We start from the raw sequence: 16,553 nt of genomic DNA, 5'->3' as shown, positions 1-16,553 counted from the left end.
GTCACGATAGCAATTAGTTTTAACTACTGATAAGTTATATACTATAAAAATCTCTATATAGTCACTAAAGTGGTCCCAGATTAAACTGTTCCAAAGTGTTTTTAAAATAATCATGTCAAGAAATTTTAAACTCTTTCAGTTCAAGGGCATAGTTACAACCATAAAACCTACTAGTGCTCAACAACTCTCGAGAAATTAGTAGCTTGTGTTTGTACTGATAATTCTGCTTACAATCAATGTGTGTTTTCCATTTTCCTCAAGTCCATCATATTGAAAGAGTGTCTAAGTTAACCATGAATAAAAAATAAAATTTACACCTTAACAAACAGCCACACGTTGAATGTGACGTAAAAATCTGAGCCATCAGTTAAGAATTGTATGGCACTCTGGTCAACAGGAACTTACATTCTGGTGTAATAGTATCTACACATATCACCCAAAAAAGGAAATAATTTAAAATATACTTGTAAGATGTTAGAGAAATAAATGATCCATTTGACTAACATTTATTAAGCACCTTCTATTTGCTCTCCGGGAGAAAGAAACCCCCAACATAAAATTAACATAAAAGATAGCTATCTGACAATTTCCCTGAGGAGTAAGTCTGACTCTGAACACACAAATACCATTTAGAGAGTCAGAAAGAGAATGGATTGTCGTGGTGTTGAGGGTAAGCATGTGACTGCCCTTTACTCTGATTCTCTGGCAAAGACTTTGTGAAGTAAATGGGCTTGTGATGCAGAGCTGTGAGGCTCCAGCAAATTGCACCTACTATTAGCTAGCATCTGGGGAAAAAGCCTGCAGGATTATTTAAGGTGCTCACATTTCATTTAGAGATTATAAATAGCCGCACCTCAGCGGCTTAAAGTTCTAGGTGCTGTTCTATCAGCGCCCCTTAGTGGACAAGTCAGGGAAGGGCCTTCTGGGTGCAATTGTATCAGAAGAGAGAAGGTAAAGAACGGGTAGACTCACCAAATGGCCTCTTTGATGGTAACCATGATGCCACCTTGAGCGGCAGCTCTAAACTGACACAGAGAATGAAGAGAGGGCACAGATTTGTCCAATCCTGCAAATCCTTTCAGGCTGGCAATTGCCTTCCTCCTCTCTAGCTTCCCCAGAATCCATAATAAGATCTCTTGGCAAAGTGACCTGGCAGAAAAAGCAGTTATAAATGAGCTTGTCATCTTACTCTACACATCTAACAAGCTAACATAAAAAAAGAAAGGAAGACTGTCAGGTTCCACGGCATTCTAAATGCTGGCACAACCACCTCATGCTACCGAAGTGTAGGACTGGAAACCAGGCTTCCTGTGAATTTCAGAATATATCTAATATCCTGAAATTCTGTGAGTGACTGACTAATCTTTGGCTCTAGAAACAACCTTGATAAGACACAGGAGCCCCACACGGTTTTTTAAAAAGCTAATTCCAAGTGTGTAAAAGAAAGTTTACACTGATAAAACCATCTATCAATGGGACCAAGAGCTGGTGACCAAGAAACAGCATACCAACAAATTCTGGCTGATTCCTCAGCCCCTTTTATCTCTGCCAGTCAACTAGGATAGGGATGGAATAAACGTTTGCTTCTTCCTTCTCAGTCTCTGATGAGGACATGTTAGTGCTGTGAGGATTTGGGTTTCAAAACTGTAAGTTATTATATGGACAGTTCTTTGAACCCAAATTCACAGATTTATTGTCCCCATCTTCCTCTGTGTTCTCTCTTGTCACCGCTCTTGTAGCTGTGGGCTACAAGGATGTGCTGACCAAAAGTTAGAGACCAAGGCAGTATGTGAGCTTTCCTTCACGACTTAACAATGATGATGATAGCTGTCTATTGAATTTACGATATTCCAGGGACAGTGCTAAACACTTTATAGTCTGTCTTCATAATATACCCAAGAAGAAGGTACTATTATTGTATATCTGATCACATGTGGGGGATTTCCAAACCCTAAAAATCAGAATTCTCTAGGACTTTAAGAAGGATATAAACCCTATAAGGAGGACTAAACAACATAAATATCTGTGAAAACAGTGCTGACACAAAATGAAGCCTACTTAAATTCCAATACAAAAGAGTATTTTCTGGATGATTAAGAAATCCCTTTGTTCCAAACAACACTGAGCAGCACTCACACCAAATCCAAGTCTAAATTACGGAGTGCCACATTCAGGTCCAGATTTCCCCAACTTGATTTCTCATTCCCCACAAGGTTGTTATAATCCACTCTCCATTTCCTCCTTCCTAGACATGTAATTCTAGTATTTCTCACCGAACAGGGACGTGTTTACACATGTAAACAGGGATTTTGTCTCTGACGTCTAGGACAGAGAATGAGGAAAGCCATCTAAAAATTACATCCAATCCTCTGCAATCTGAAAAGCTCTCTTTCTTTCACAGATGAAAAAATAAGAGGATCCTCAAATGTTTTACTGATTTTGAAAGAAAAAAAAATTACATAGTGGCATTAAGTTTTACATTCAAAATAAGAGTAAGAACAACATACAATAAAGATTTCACTATAAACAAATAAGGTTCTCTAGGTTTTCTTTTTTTACCTTATGTGAGACACACTTTGTTTGGTAAAACAGTAGAGAGAAAAGAGCACTCCCAGGACGGGAAGCAGGGAATCCACTAAAACGGTCACGGGTTCATTCCCAACCACATATACCTAGGGAAAAGAAAATGGTGAGAGGTACCATGAGTGAAAGGCCAGAGGAATGGGATCAAATACCATACACCTACTAGCAGCACAGAGAGTCTTATCTTAAACAACACTTTAGTCCCAAACCGAACGATTTTAGCTCTAAGGCTAAGAAAACCACTTGAGATTGGCACACAGGCTGAGACACGGAGCCTGAGCTGGAGCAGGGAGGGCCCTTCCGTGTGCGCAGCATGAAGAACTGCAGGGGAATATGGGTAAATTAACCCATCCTCGGACCGCTTCCTTTCCTGCTTTTGACAACCTTTGTATCTCTTGCTAATCTGTCTGTTACTCATCTATATGATAATTCTCTCATTACTGAAGGCCCTGCTCTTAGGAACTAACAAGCAATTAATGTCAAATAGAAAAACTTAAAACTAGATTTGAAAAATAAAAACAAAGCTTGCTCTAGATTTGTCACTCTTAAGATCTAACTGCCACACGGGCATGTCCTATTCTAATTCAGTAAGCGTTAAAAGAAATTACAGTGTTCACCTAGCTCTGCACTGACTTTATAGGGTTAAGCGTGTAAGGATGCTGATTTTTGTTAACAGTAATTATGTCACACATTTTAGTTGTCCTTTCAAAAAGGACAGCACAAATGCATTCAACAACATTTATGTGAATACCCACTGGAATCCAAGCATTGTCCTAGGCATTGAAGTGAATATAAAAATGATTAACAGTTGTTCTCTCTCAATTGCTTGTGTTCTACCAAGAAGAATAAAACAAGTAAACCAATCATAATAATAATAATTCAAAGCAGGTAATTTAAGGAATTAAGAAGAGCAAAATACTATTCTTTTCAATATTCTTTCTCTAAATAAGGGCTTAAGTTTCCCTTTCCTCATCTTAAAATAGGGCTAATACTGGGACGCCTGGGTGACTCAGTCGATTAAGCATCTGCCTTTGGCTCAGGTCATGATCCCAGGGTCCTGGGATAGAGTCCCAGGTAGAGCTCCTTGCTCAGTGGGGAACCTGCTTCTCCCTCCGCCTGCCGCTCCCCGTGCTCGTGCGCACGCTCTCTCTCTCTGAAATGAATAAATAAAATCTTAAAAAAAACTAATCACTATCTGTTCCTCATCTTTCTCCTTTCATCATCGTTATGTGTGTCTAGGCTATCAGATTTTAATTATTAATTAAATTGTGTTTAATTGAAGTAGAAATCAATGCTGTTTATTTATTTATTTTTTTTATCAGTGCTGTTTATGGAATACTAAAGGTCATGGAGGCCCAAGCTGGAAAACTCTGTGCTTTTCCAGAGAACCCTGTGCCTTTAAATCAACCCTAACTTTTCACACTCCTTAAGCCTCCCAGCTCCTCTGTGGAGCCTGATAACCAAGGAGCCAGTTTCCTGTGCATGATCTAATCTCCATAAGCCCAGCTAAATGAGGTGCCTTGTATGGCAGTGTTCACAAGTAATATGCAGGCCTAATTATGATATCACCAATTACAAGTGGAAAAAGAAAAAAAGATTCCCCCAGATAACGTAAGGGCCTATTGTTTGGTTCTGTAGTCTGGGTTCCCAGAAGTAATCCCTGTGGAGCCATCCTTCCTTACCAGCATCTTTTGTACAAAAACCAAAAACCAAAAGGAGTTATATCTCCATTATTTACTAGCTTGACTGCACCAAAGCACCTCAAAATTTTTTTAAAGATTTTATTTATTTACTTGACAGAGAGAGGGAGAGCTCAAACAGGGGGAGCGGCAAGGAGCCTGATGCGGGACTTGATGCCAGGACCCTGGGATCATGACCTGAGCCAAAGGCAGATGCTTAACAGACTAAGCTACCCAGATGCCCCACACCTCAAACTTTAACATGAATTCAATCAAGCCCATTTCTCAGAGGTATATGTCATTATTGATAAATTACTCCAATTTTTAAGTTCTCTTGTTATACTTTCCTGAAGGAACAAGTACTACTTTTGAATTTAGGAACAATTGATCAATGAGTTTTCTCTGTGATATCTCAAAGAACTTGAATGGCCTCTGCTTGACACACAGAGGCTGTCACCTACCTCCCTTCCAACATTAGTAGTACATTTCTCCTTGCACTGAACCCAAAACTATCTCCATTTTAAACTTCCTTGATGGGAGGACATTTATTTTCCAAAAGATTTGGATGGGCCATCCAAAATTTCTACCTTTTCCGTAGGCCTACTATTTATTTGACTGTTCAACTGTTCATCCACTCATTCACTGATTCAAATATTTAGTAAGCATCTAAGCGCGATTCATGACTTTTCTCCTCTAAATTTCAATAGCTCTTTAGAGCTTATAACATACAATCAGCCCATAAATACACAGTTACCTCTCACCTCTTCAACTAGCCTCTCTACTTCTCTATTTCAGCACCTGTCACGATAGATGATTAAGTGTGCTACCTGAATGTCTGGTGACTAAGCAGTTGTTACAGAAGTATACAACTTAAAGGAACCCCACTGTTACTGTTTTTATGAAGCCAAAAATAGCTACCATTTATTACAATGTCTACTCAAGAATAAACCAGGTTATTCAGCTAAACATTTAATATGCAATCGATCCTCACAAGTCCTGCAGGTTAAGCATTTTTATGCCCATTCTAAAAATGTGGAAAACAGGCTCAGAGAAGAAAAGTTAGTTGAGCCAAGGTACTCTTAGTGGCAGAACCAGGGTGAACCCAGATCTGCCTGACATAAAATCCATGCACAATCCATAGAGACAAGATGGAAAGCAGATGAGTGGTTATAAAGGGGTGGGAGGAAGGGGACATGGGGACTGACTGCTTAATGGGTATGGTGTTTCCATTTGGGGTGATGAACAAGTTCTGGAACTAGACAGTGACAATAACTGGGCAACCGCGAATGGACTTAATGCCAATGAATTGTCTACTTGAAGGTGGTTAAAGTGGTAAATTTTATGTCATGTGTATTTTACCATAATTTTAAAAAGAACAAAGCACGTACTCCATGGCCTCCCAATACTCACCTTCCCAATCTCATGTTTTGATTGCTTCAGTCCCTAATCCATACAAACTTTATTCCAGCCATCTTCCCTCAGAATCAGTAGGCCCCAGCTTTTTGGGCTTTTAATAACTCTAGTCCTGCTACCTCTGCAAAGTAGGGCGAGAGTTTCCGAGCGGCACCACGGACAGCAGCTTCTGCACCGCCTCCCCTTCCTCCTAACTGAGACTCTTATGTATTATTTAGCTCCCTTCTACCAAGCCTTCCAGTAGATCTCCAGAACCATACTGTGGCCAGGCCTTTCCAAAGACGGTGCCCTCCTTCCAGTGTCTTGCCTAGTACCCAACTCATACGCAAGTTAACAGTTTTGTGTGCACCTCGCATCCAACAATACCTTCTATATACACTCCCAAAGTGGAATCTGCTCACTTCCCACTTCATGTGGACTCCCCAGATCACTGACTTATACCTGGAGTTCAGTGACCCATAAAGGGACACTGGAGGCTGCACTGATTCAGCCAATGTTGCACTGAGATCTCTTGCTGACAGCACTGACAATGACCAAATGCTCTAGAGAAAAAACACAAAAAACAAAAAACAGTCCTTCCAATGAAGTCATATACTATATATGGAAGAAATGGTTGGGGCCAGTTCCTTCCAGTCTCCTCCACACTAGACTGGTGACAGTACCGACCGAGGGAGCAGGGAAGGCACAACAGTAAGCTGTTCCTGCCCCACAGTGGAGGGGGCCCTACTACCCTGCATCCATGCCCTAACACCAGGGTGTTGTGGAATTTCCTCGGACTGTGCTTATGCGTAGTCTCCTTCTAGTTGGGGTTCTTTCCTGCTCACCCAGAGGCAAAGCAGGACGGGAGTTCAAGATCTGAAACACAATCCCCTACTTTATGTATTATTTCAACCTGTGGAAATTCCCTTTTCTCAGCAGTTTAACTACTGGGTATGTTTCACATAGGGTTTTTGTAATACTTCTACTGAGCAGTTGTGGGACTTAACACAAATCAACGGACTTCTCTGAGTCTCAGTTTCTTATCTAGAAAACAAGGAGGTTAGATTAATCAAGCTTTAAGGCCTCTTTGGTATCTAATCTATCATCCTCTGACCTGAGTGCAAATATGCTCTCTTCTTCTGCATCTTTATGGTACCTCAGCCATTAAGAGGTAAAACTAGTTGAAAAACATGAACCAATCCTCCACCCAAAAATTTTTAAATACTGAAACTTGACAAAGTTGTAAAAATGTATAACCCTCCCCACATGCTTTCCCTTCTTCTATCAGTTCTGAAGTTAGCACTTTAAAGATGAAATCCTGTTTAGTTGAAAGGTTTTCTGGATACTTGAGGTATCTATAAGGACTAGGGATCACCAAACAAAATACCAAGAGGTGGGAAAGCTGAAGCAGGGAAGAGAGAGATGAACTCTTGAGGTACCTTTTCAATTCTCTGGCGTGAAAAAGCCTCTCTGAGAGTAAGCGAAATGGTGCTTTGAAGAAAAGATGAGCTTCCATGTCTAACTGTAGCTTTTCCAGTATAAATATGTAGGACAAGGCTAATGGGCAAAATAAGAAGTAAGTATGGATTTATGAAAATCATAATGGCTCAGAACAGATCACTTGAGGAAACAGACGGATACCAATGGCCCCACTGGCAGCTTGGGGATTTCCACAGTCCTTTCTGAACGCATCTTGGCTTTCTATCACAGATTCAGCCATGAGAAGTGTCTGCGGTTAAGCCTTACAACTCTTTGTCTGAGCTTAGAGACTACTCTTGACAAGTAATAGAGACATGTTTCTTGGTGCTCTTAACAATAGATCACACACTACCTGTAACTGTTTGCTTGATTGGGAGCTCCCTGAAGATAGTGACTGGCTTTTAATCATTTCTGTGTTTGTAAACCTAGCAGAGTATCTGCCATTCTGCATGTACTTCGCAAAAACTTTTTTTGTGACTGATTAACTGAATCAAAGAACAAATGAATAAGGCACATTGAATGCTTTTTATTTTCTCAAAAGTTCTATTTTTGTGGGGAAATTACAAAGCTCTCTGTATTTTCTTTCTTTTTTTTTTTCTTAAGCTGTAGCTAGAAGCTATTCAACCAACGTTAATTAACTGAGGAATCACAGAACTTCAGCCATGGAAGGGAGAGCGGACTGAACAAAAGGAGGTTTGCTTTTATTGTATTGGCTTATTCAGTACCTATCTTCAATATCTAAAGGACTGAATTTCTCTGGAAGGGCTGACAAGAAATTTAAATTAAAAAGGAAAGGAAAAACCCAAGGGAGTCAAAATGGTCAGAAGTATTAACAATAAACATGTGTTTCTTATTCAAAGCAAAACAGGGGCGCCTGGGTGGCACAGTGGTTAAGTGTCTGTCTTCAGCTCAGGGCGTGATCCCGGCATTATGGGATCGAGCCCCATGTCAGGTTCCTCCATTATGAGCCTGCTTCTTCCTCTCCCACTCCCCCTGCTTGTGTTCCCTCTCTCGCTGGCTGTCTCTATCTCTGTCAAATAAATAAATAAAATCTTAAAAAAAAAAAAAAGGCAAAACAAAACAGAAAGCAGTCCTCACATACTCCATTTGTCATTTACTAGACTTCCATTACATGGTTAAGCACATCCCTCTGAGACCACTGTAGAGCTGAAAGAGCACAAGGAGATCAGGAGTCAGGAAACAGGTATGAATTTTGTTTCTGACACCTACATGATCGCCCAAAATCACATATTAAGTGAGTGAACATGGGTAAGACATTTAAACCCCTCAAGGATTCAGTTTCCTCATTTATAATGCAAGTGTTAAGCTTTTGGCCTAAGTACCAGCTAAGATAATTCATGTTAAAATATTGTGTAAAATATACAGCCCGGTGCAAATGTTACATTTATTCCTAAATACCTGCTGATACGGCTGTAAATGGAACTATCTCCTTAATTTATGGCCTTATCTTTTATAGGGATGTATATGTTTGGAAATACAAACATGAATCAAGCTGACTGAATCCTAACACTGAAATTCAGTACAGGCTGGAACTTGACTGTACTCCTGTTAAAGATTAAACTAGTCGAATGCTGCCTTCTAAAATATCACAGTGATCCTTTTGATAGTAATGTTCCAGAACTTCTAATGCACTTACTGAGTTTAATTAAGACTTGTGAGAAGCAAAGGGACAAGCCAAGTTACCTAATATAGTATTTTGCACTGTGCGTGTTTTCAGAGAGTACTGCATAAAATAATCTTTTTTAAAGATTCCTTGAACCAAAAGAGAACTGACAATTTTTGAGCACAAATTATTTGCTGAAGTATACAATTAACCTTCCACAAGTTACCTTGTTTCATCCCTACAACTCAAGTGTTTTAAATAAGTCACCTAAAGTCACATGAATCATCAACCCTTCAGCCAGATTCCAACCTAGGTCTATCGGACTCAAAAGGCCACGTGCTTTGCACTATACTATACCACAGAATCTGAATGTACCATCTAACACTTGAATCTTACATAGCTTTGAAGGCTACTTTTTTTAAAAAAAGATTTATTTATTTATTTTAGTGGGGGAGGTGTGTGGGGGGAAGCAGAGGGAGAATCTCAAGCCAACTCCTCGCTAAGCGGTGGGGCTCCACCTCACAACCCTAAGATCATGACCCGAGCCGAAATCAAGAGTTGAAATCTTAAGTGACCGAGCCACCCAGGCACCCCAAGGATACTTCTTTTGGTCCTTTGCATGTTATTCTAGGTTACAGTTCAATTAGAGTTGGAAACATCCAGAAACAATGACTGCATTTAGGGGAGAGCCATAGTGGGAGAAGACTTAACTTTTTACTGCAAAGCCTTTTGTACTTCTTAAACGTGTACCATGTACAAATACTATCTTTTCTAAACACAGAGTGAGAGAAAAAGAAGAGATGAAAGGATTGGTTCCTGGACCAGATCTGGCACTCACTAGTATGATTTGGGACAAGTCACTTCACAATCTTTTGGATTTTGTTTCCTTTACTGTAAAATGAGGGATTAATTTGTCAAAGCCAAAGAATGTATCACACCAAGAGTGAACCCTAATGTAAACTATGGACTCAGGTCAGTGTAGGCTCACCAACTGTAACATATGTCCCACTCTGATGTGAAATGTTAACGGTGGGAGAGGCTGTGCAAATGTGGGGGCAGGAGATATATGGGAACCCTCTACTCGATTTTTCTGTGCACATAAAACTGCTCTAAAAATCAAAGTCCATTCGCAACCAAAAAAACAAATTTCTATATTTCCTTCCAGCTCTAAGATTCTAGTATTCCAATTTACTCTACAAAAACAATTAAAAATTCAGAAAGAGGAGTCAATTGGCCAGTCTGAGAGAGTAACTTTAATTAGAAATTTGTTAAGATTAAATGGAGAAAAAGACTTGGATAATTAAAGTCAGGATTCCCTGAATCTGGAAACAGAGAGATAAAATGGAAATGAGAATGAAGAATATAAACTAATTAGGTACCTTCTAGCCTTTCCTACCCTAAAATTTCTTCTGCCTTTAGGGAGTCTTGGCAAGTATTGTGAGGAATACTAAAAGGAAACATTCCCCGCACCCTCCCAGTCCCACCTGGTATCAGATTCTGGTTGGTTCTCTTATGAGCAAGAAAATGTCCAAATTGTAAAGAATTCTACAATTCTCTTATCCTGCCCTACTCAGAATGAATCTCTATGCAGCCTAGGTCCCTCTTTACCTCTGTACGCAATAAAAACCATTTATCCCTCTTGTACCAGAGAGGACAAAAAAAAACTTAAGTATTCGAGGGATAGGGCCCCAGACATTCAGAGTCAGAAGGAGACAGAACTTGGAAGCCATTGGACTAGAAGTTATTTGAGCTGCAAATCCCCTTCTCAGCTTAGATAAATTTACCAGATGTAAGGTACACACATAGAAATGACGAGAATTATTTATGCAGAAGGACAAGTGGCCATGCCAGATTTTCAGTTCAATTCAATAAGCATCTATGTGTATACCTGTATTGTTGAGAACTTTCCACCTGGCCCACCAGAACCACACTGCTCCATTCCGTGCTGTATGTAAAGGATGCAAGCATAAAAAGACCTTCTCTTGGGATGCCTGGGTGGCTCAGCTGGTTAAGCATCTGCCTCCGGTTCAGGTCATGATCCCAGGGTCCTGGGATTGAACCCCGCAATGGGCCCCTTGCTCAGCAGAGAGTCTGCTTCTCCCTCTCCCCCTGTTTGTGCTGTTGCACTCTCTCTTTGTCAAATAAAGAAATAAAATCTTAAAAAAAAAAAAAAAAGACCTTCTCTTATAATTGCTCCTGCCACATTTTCTTTCAGCAAGCTGAGGGTTTATTTCTTTAAATGCCAAATGTATTTATATTTTACCTCTTTCAGAAGAAATCTTTTTAAAATGGAATATATGCAATCCTTGCCCTCTTAAAGTATAATGAACATACCAGTCCCAACATACTTTGTTTTTCAAATTATTATGCCCTTTTGGGGTTTTCTCTGCTCTTAGGTAGTTTAACTCACTTCTTTTTTAAAGATTCTATTTATTTATAATTAAACTTTTTGAATATTAATTAACATATAATGTATTATTTGTTTCAGGGGTACAGGTCTGTGATTCATCAGTATTATTAAACTTTTTTTAAAAGATTATTTACTTATTTGAGTGGGGCAGGGAGGGGCAGAAGAAGAGGGAGAAGCAGACTCCCCATTGAGCAGGGAGCCCAACTTGGGACTCAATCCCAGGACCCTGGGGTCATGACCTGATCCAAAGGCATTCGCTTAACTGACCGAGCCACTCAGGCGCCCGGAGATTTTATTTTTAGGTAATCTCTACAACCCAACATGGGGCTCAAACTCACAGCTCCGAGATCAAGAGTTGCCTGCTCTTGCAACTGAGCCAGCCAGGCACCCCTAAATAACTTCTAATTTGTTACTGCTAATTTCACTATGGTCTTAATCAATCTTTTTTTTTTAAAATATTTTATTTATTTATTTGACAGAGATAGAGACAGCCAGCGAGAGAGGGAACACAAGCAGGGGGAGTGGGAGAGGAAGAAGCAGGCTCATAGTGGAGGAGCCCGATGTAGGGCTCGATCCCACAACGCCGGGATCACACCCTGAGCCAAAGGCAGACGCTTAACCGCTGTGCCACCCAGACGCCCTTGGTCTTAATCAATCTTACCTGGCTTATGTATAAAGTAAAGAGGAAACTGGCTCTGAGGAGCTAAGGGGCTCTGCAATTAGGTGTTGAGACGGCAGCCAGATAGGCGCTATCATGATACAGGTAACACAGGACATTCAATTGGAAATGTCAAGTGAGGCACCAAGACAGAATAGATTGAAAACTCCAAGATAAGATACCAGACTAAGATGAGAGCAGGACTATAAACACTTCCCATTCAGAAAGAGGGTAGAGAAGGATCAAATGTGTGGAGACCAAGAGGAGATTGATGAGGACGATTTCTTAGGGAGAGCTCTTGGTGAGGGTGAATCCCCTCCCCCACCCACCAATGAGAAGAAAGACAACCCAGTTTAAAAATGGGCAAAGGATCTTAACAGAAATCTCTCCAAGGAAGACATGCAAATGGCCAGTAAGCACACAACAGGCTGTTTAACATCATTAGCCATTAGGGAAATGCGACTCAAAACCACAAGAAGATACTACTTCACGCCCACCAGCAAGGCTATAATAATGGAGGACAAGGAGGGGAAGAGAAGGAGGAGGGAGAGGAGGAGGGGGAGGAAGACCAGTGGTCTGGTAGTGGTAATGTTGGGCAGAGAGGATAAATTGGAATTATATTAAAAAAAAAAAAGAGGATAAATTGGAATTCTCATACTCTGGCGGTGGGAATGTATAATGGTGCTGCCGCTTTGGAAAACGGTCTGACAGTACCTCCAAAAGTTGAACACAGTGCTATCATATGATCCAGCAATTTCACTGCTAGCTATATACCCAAGAGAAACAAAAACATATGTCCACACAAAAACCAATACATGAAGGTCTACAGCAGCTTTGTTCACAAGAGCAAAATGTGGAAACAACACAAATTTCCATCAACTGACAAATTTTGGTATATCCATAAAAGAGAATACTACTTGGCATTAAAAGGAATGAAGTGCTGCTTCTTGCAACAACATGATGAATCTTGAAAAGTGAACTACAAGAGACCACATATTACACAAGTCCATTTATATGAAATATCCAGAACAGGCAAATCTAGAGAGACAGAAAGTAGATTTTAGTGGTTGCCTATGGCTCGGGGCAAAGCTGGGAGAATGAAGAGTGACAGCTAATGGGTATGGGGTACTTTTAGGGGGACAATAATATTCTAAGATCGGATTTGTGGTGATGGTTGCACAACCCTGTGAATATACTAAAAGCACCGAGTTGAACACTTTAAATGCATCAATTGTGTGGTATACACACGCGTGCGTACACACACACACACACACACACACACACACACACACACATATATAAATCTGTTAAAAATAAAAGAAGAGAGAAAGAAAACCAGAGCTGGAAATGTTCCAAATGCCTCTCTAAAATTAAACACTCTCTTGTACCCTCTCGCTACCCAGTGAATTGCTGGATCAATTCAACTATCCCAGATGTTCTCCTTATTTCCTGCCTTTGAGCTGTGCTCTGTAATTTAGTATTAGCACAAAGTTAATAAAGACAACACATCCTTTGTTGCTAAACTTTACAAAGTGTTTACCATTTTCCTCCAACGTACACATTTCCTCTGTTTTCCCCCTGCAGCTGAGCTGCCAAAACCTTGTAGGGAGAATAATTACCCTTCTGCACCCCTTCCTGCTTTCATAACAGTCCCAACCTTTTGTGCATAATCAAGTGTTTATAGCAAACTGATGTTTTGCTTGCCTCTCCAGGAGGTTTTAAATTCACCAAACTGTTCACCAAATTAGGAGGGTTTTTTTCCTCCCCTCTTTCTTTGGACAAGAATAGGAACAATGGCAGGATTCACTATTTCTGGATCTCCATTTTTTAGAGGCTAATTCACTTGCCAGAAAGAAGTTGTTTTGCTTTCTTTTTCCTCGAAAAGCAATTTTTTTGACTTCCCAGAAATACTATGAAGGGTTTTTACCAAAGTTTAGTCACAATTAGTTCTACCCTTGACACCACTTTCAAGTCTTTCTGACATTCCACACCCAACCATTTAGGGATTTTTCATCCTTAGATGGTATGTGACTGAAGATAATCTTTCTGAAAGTTAGCTGGGCCTTGTTCTCTAATTCCGATTATTTGCTTTCTAGGTTGCTCTATATAATTTTTTCTTTCTATAAACTAAAATGTCCTTGCCTATGCATATGTAGAGCAGGATATAAAAACCTTCTTTTCATAAGTCTCTAAGGCATTAAAAAAAACAAAAACAGGGGCGCCTGGGTGGCACAGCGGTTAAGCGTCTGCCTTCAGCTCAGGGCGTGATCCCGGCATTTCGGGATCAAGCCCCACATCAGGCTCCTCTGCTATGAGCCTGCTTCTTCCTCTCCCACTCCCCCTGCTTGTGTTCCCTCTCTCGCTGGCTGTCTCTATCTCTGTCGAATAAATAAATAAAATCTTTTAAAAAATAAAAAATAAAAAAATAAAAAAAAACAAAAACAGCATAATATTCACTAAATCACCATGTCATGTTTTATCTATAAGCAATTTAATTCTACATTTGTATGCCAGGTCAACCTGTGTGTTGTAGAGCATGAGTACTGAATTTTTCAGCATGCATTTTACATTTACAAATTATTAATATCATACATAAGGTTTAAAACAAAACAAAACATGGGGCGCCTGGGTGGCACAGCGGTTAAGCGTCTGCCCTCACGCTCAGGGCGTGATCCCGGCGTTACGGGTTCGAGCCCCACATCAGGCTCCTCTGCTATGAGCCTGCTTCTTCCTCTCCCACTCCCCCTGCTTGTGTTCCCCCTCTCACTGGCTGTCTCTATCTCTGTCAAATAAATAATAAAATAAAATCTTTAAAAAAAAAAAATAAATAAAAAAAAATAAAACAAAACAAAACAAAAGCATCTGCCTTCTTTTCTGAAAGAAGATAACGTAAGATTTACTCTATACCCTCCTACACGGCTAGAGGGAATGTAAAATAGTGCGGACACTTTGGCAGTTCTTCAAATGGTTAAATACAGACATACTGTAAGATCTAGGAATTCTACTGGGGTTAAACACAAAGTTACCATAAGATCTAGCAACATACCCAAGAGAAATGAAAACCTACGTTACACAGACTCATACACAAATGTCCACAGCAGCATTAATCATACATAATAGCCAAAATGCAGAAACAACCCAAACATATATTAGAGGATGAATGAACTACAAAAGACATTCTACACCCACAACAGGATACTATTCAGCAATAAAAAGGAATGAAGTCTTGGGGCACCTGGATGGCTCTGTCAGTAGAGCGTACAAATCTCGATCTAAGGGTTGTGAGTTCAAGCTCCATGCTGGGTGTAGAGATTACTTAAAAATTTTTAAAAAATCTTAAAAAAAAAAAAAGAATGAAGTCCTGCTTCATGCTACAATAAACCGGAAAACATCATGCTAAGTAAAAGCAGCCAATCACAAAAGACTACATATTACAGAATTCCATTTATATGCGATGTCCAGAATAGGCAAATCTAGAGAAAGAGAAAGTAGATTAGTGGCTGCCTAGGGCTGGAGGGGTGAGAGGCAGGGAGAGTGGAGGGAAGGGTGGTGGAGGGCTTTGGGAGTAGTGTGAGGTTTCTTTTTGGGTAATGAAGTACCCTAAAATCAGCTGTGATAATGGCTGCACAAACCTGTGAATATAATAAAAAGCCAATTGACTTGCATACTCCATTATTTTTTTATTTTTCATTTTTTAAAAGATTTATTTATTTGTTAGAGAGAGTATGGGGTGGGGGGAGGGGGCAAAGGGAGAGGGAGAGAGAATCTCAACCAGGCTCTTCACTGAGCACAGAGCCTGATACACGGCTCAATCTCATGACTCTGGGATCATGACCTGAGACGGAATCAAAAGTCAGACACTTAACCAACTGAGCCACCCAGGTGTCCCAATTTGCATACTTCAAATGAGTGAACTGTAAAGTACATGAATTATATCTTATAAAGCTGTTTTACTTTTATTTTTTTTTATTTAACTTTTAGTTAGTTAACATACAGTGCAATATTGGTTTCTGGAGCAGAATTTAGGGCTTCATCACTCAGATCCAACACACAGTGCTCATCACAAGCGCCCTCTTTAATACCCATCAACAATCTAGCCCATCTCCCACCTACCTCCTTCCATCAACCCTCAGTTAGTCTCTGACCATAAGAGACTCTTAATCATAGGAAACAAATTGAGGGTTGCTGGATGGGAGTGGGGGGGGGGTTGGGGTAACTGGGTGATAGACACTGAGGAGGGCACGTGATGTAACAAGCACTGGGTATTATATAAGACTGATGAATCACTGACTTCTACCTCTGAAACCAATAATACATTATATGTTAATTAATTGAATTTAAAATTAAAAAATGGAAAAAAATTTTAAAAATTTTAAAAGGTACAAAAAAAAGAGTCTCTTATGGTTTGTTTCACTCTTTCCTTTTTTTGTTTTTCCACTTCCCATATGTTCATCTATTTCTTTCTTAAATTCCACATATGAGTGAGATAATATGGTATTTGTCTTTCTCTAACTTATTTCATTTAGCATAATATACTCTATCTCCATCCACATCATTGCAAATGGCAAGATTTCATTCTTTTTGAAGGCTGAGTAATATTTCATTGTATATACATACCACATCTTCTATATCCATTCATCAGTCAATGGACATTTAAAGCTCTTTTAAAAAAGAAAGATTTACTCTACAGTCAAATGTCCATCAACTGATGAATAAACAAAATGTGGT

The 16,553-nt window shown here is 39.8% G+C and overlaps 1 protein-coding gene across 5 annotated transcripts in view; it reads right to left on the bottom strand.

The window, feature by feature from the left end:
• The window catches only part of LOC100478996 (hyaluronan synthase 3), a 213,033-nt gene that overhangs the window by 162,315 nt on the left and 34,165 nt on the right, over positions 1–16,553 (bottom strand). For all 5 annotated transcript variants that reach the window (XM_034638550.1, XM_034638551.1, XM_034638552.1 and 2 more), the window contains 2 exons: positions 2,560–2,672; positions 973–1,149 (listed from right to left, as the gene is read on the bottom strand). In XM_034638550.1, coding sequence (XP_034494441.1) covers positions 973–1,149; positions 2,560–2,672 — 290 coding nt within the window. The remainder of the gene's footprint in view (positions 1–972; positions 1,150–2,559; positions 2,673–16,553) is intronic.

Source organism: Ailuropoda melanoleuca, chromosome 12 (genome assembly GCF_002007445.2).
Source record: "Ailuropoda melanoleuca isolate Jingjing chromosome 12, ASM200744v2, whole genome shotgun sequence".
NCBI classification, from domain to species: Eukaryota; Metazoa; Chordata; class Mammalia; order Carnivora; family Ursidae; genus Ailuropoda; species Ailuropoda melanoleuca.
This window is presented reverse-complemented; position numbering and strand designations above follow the sequence as displayed.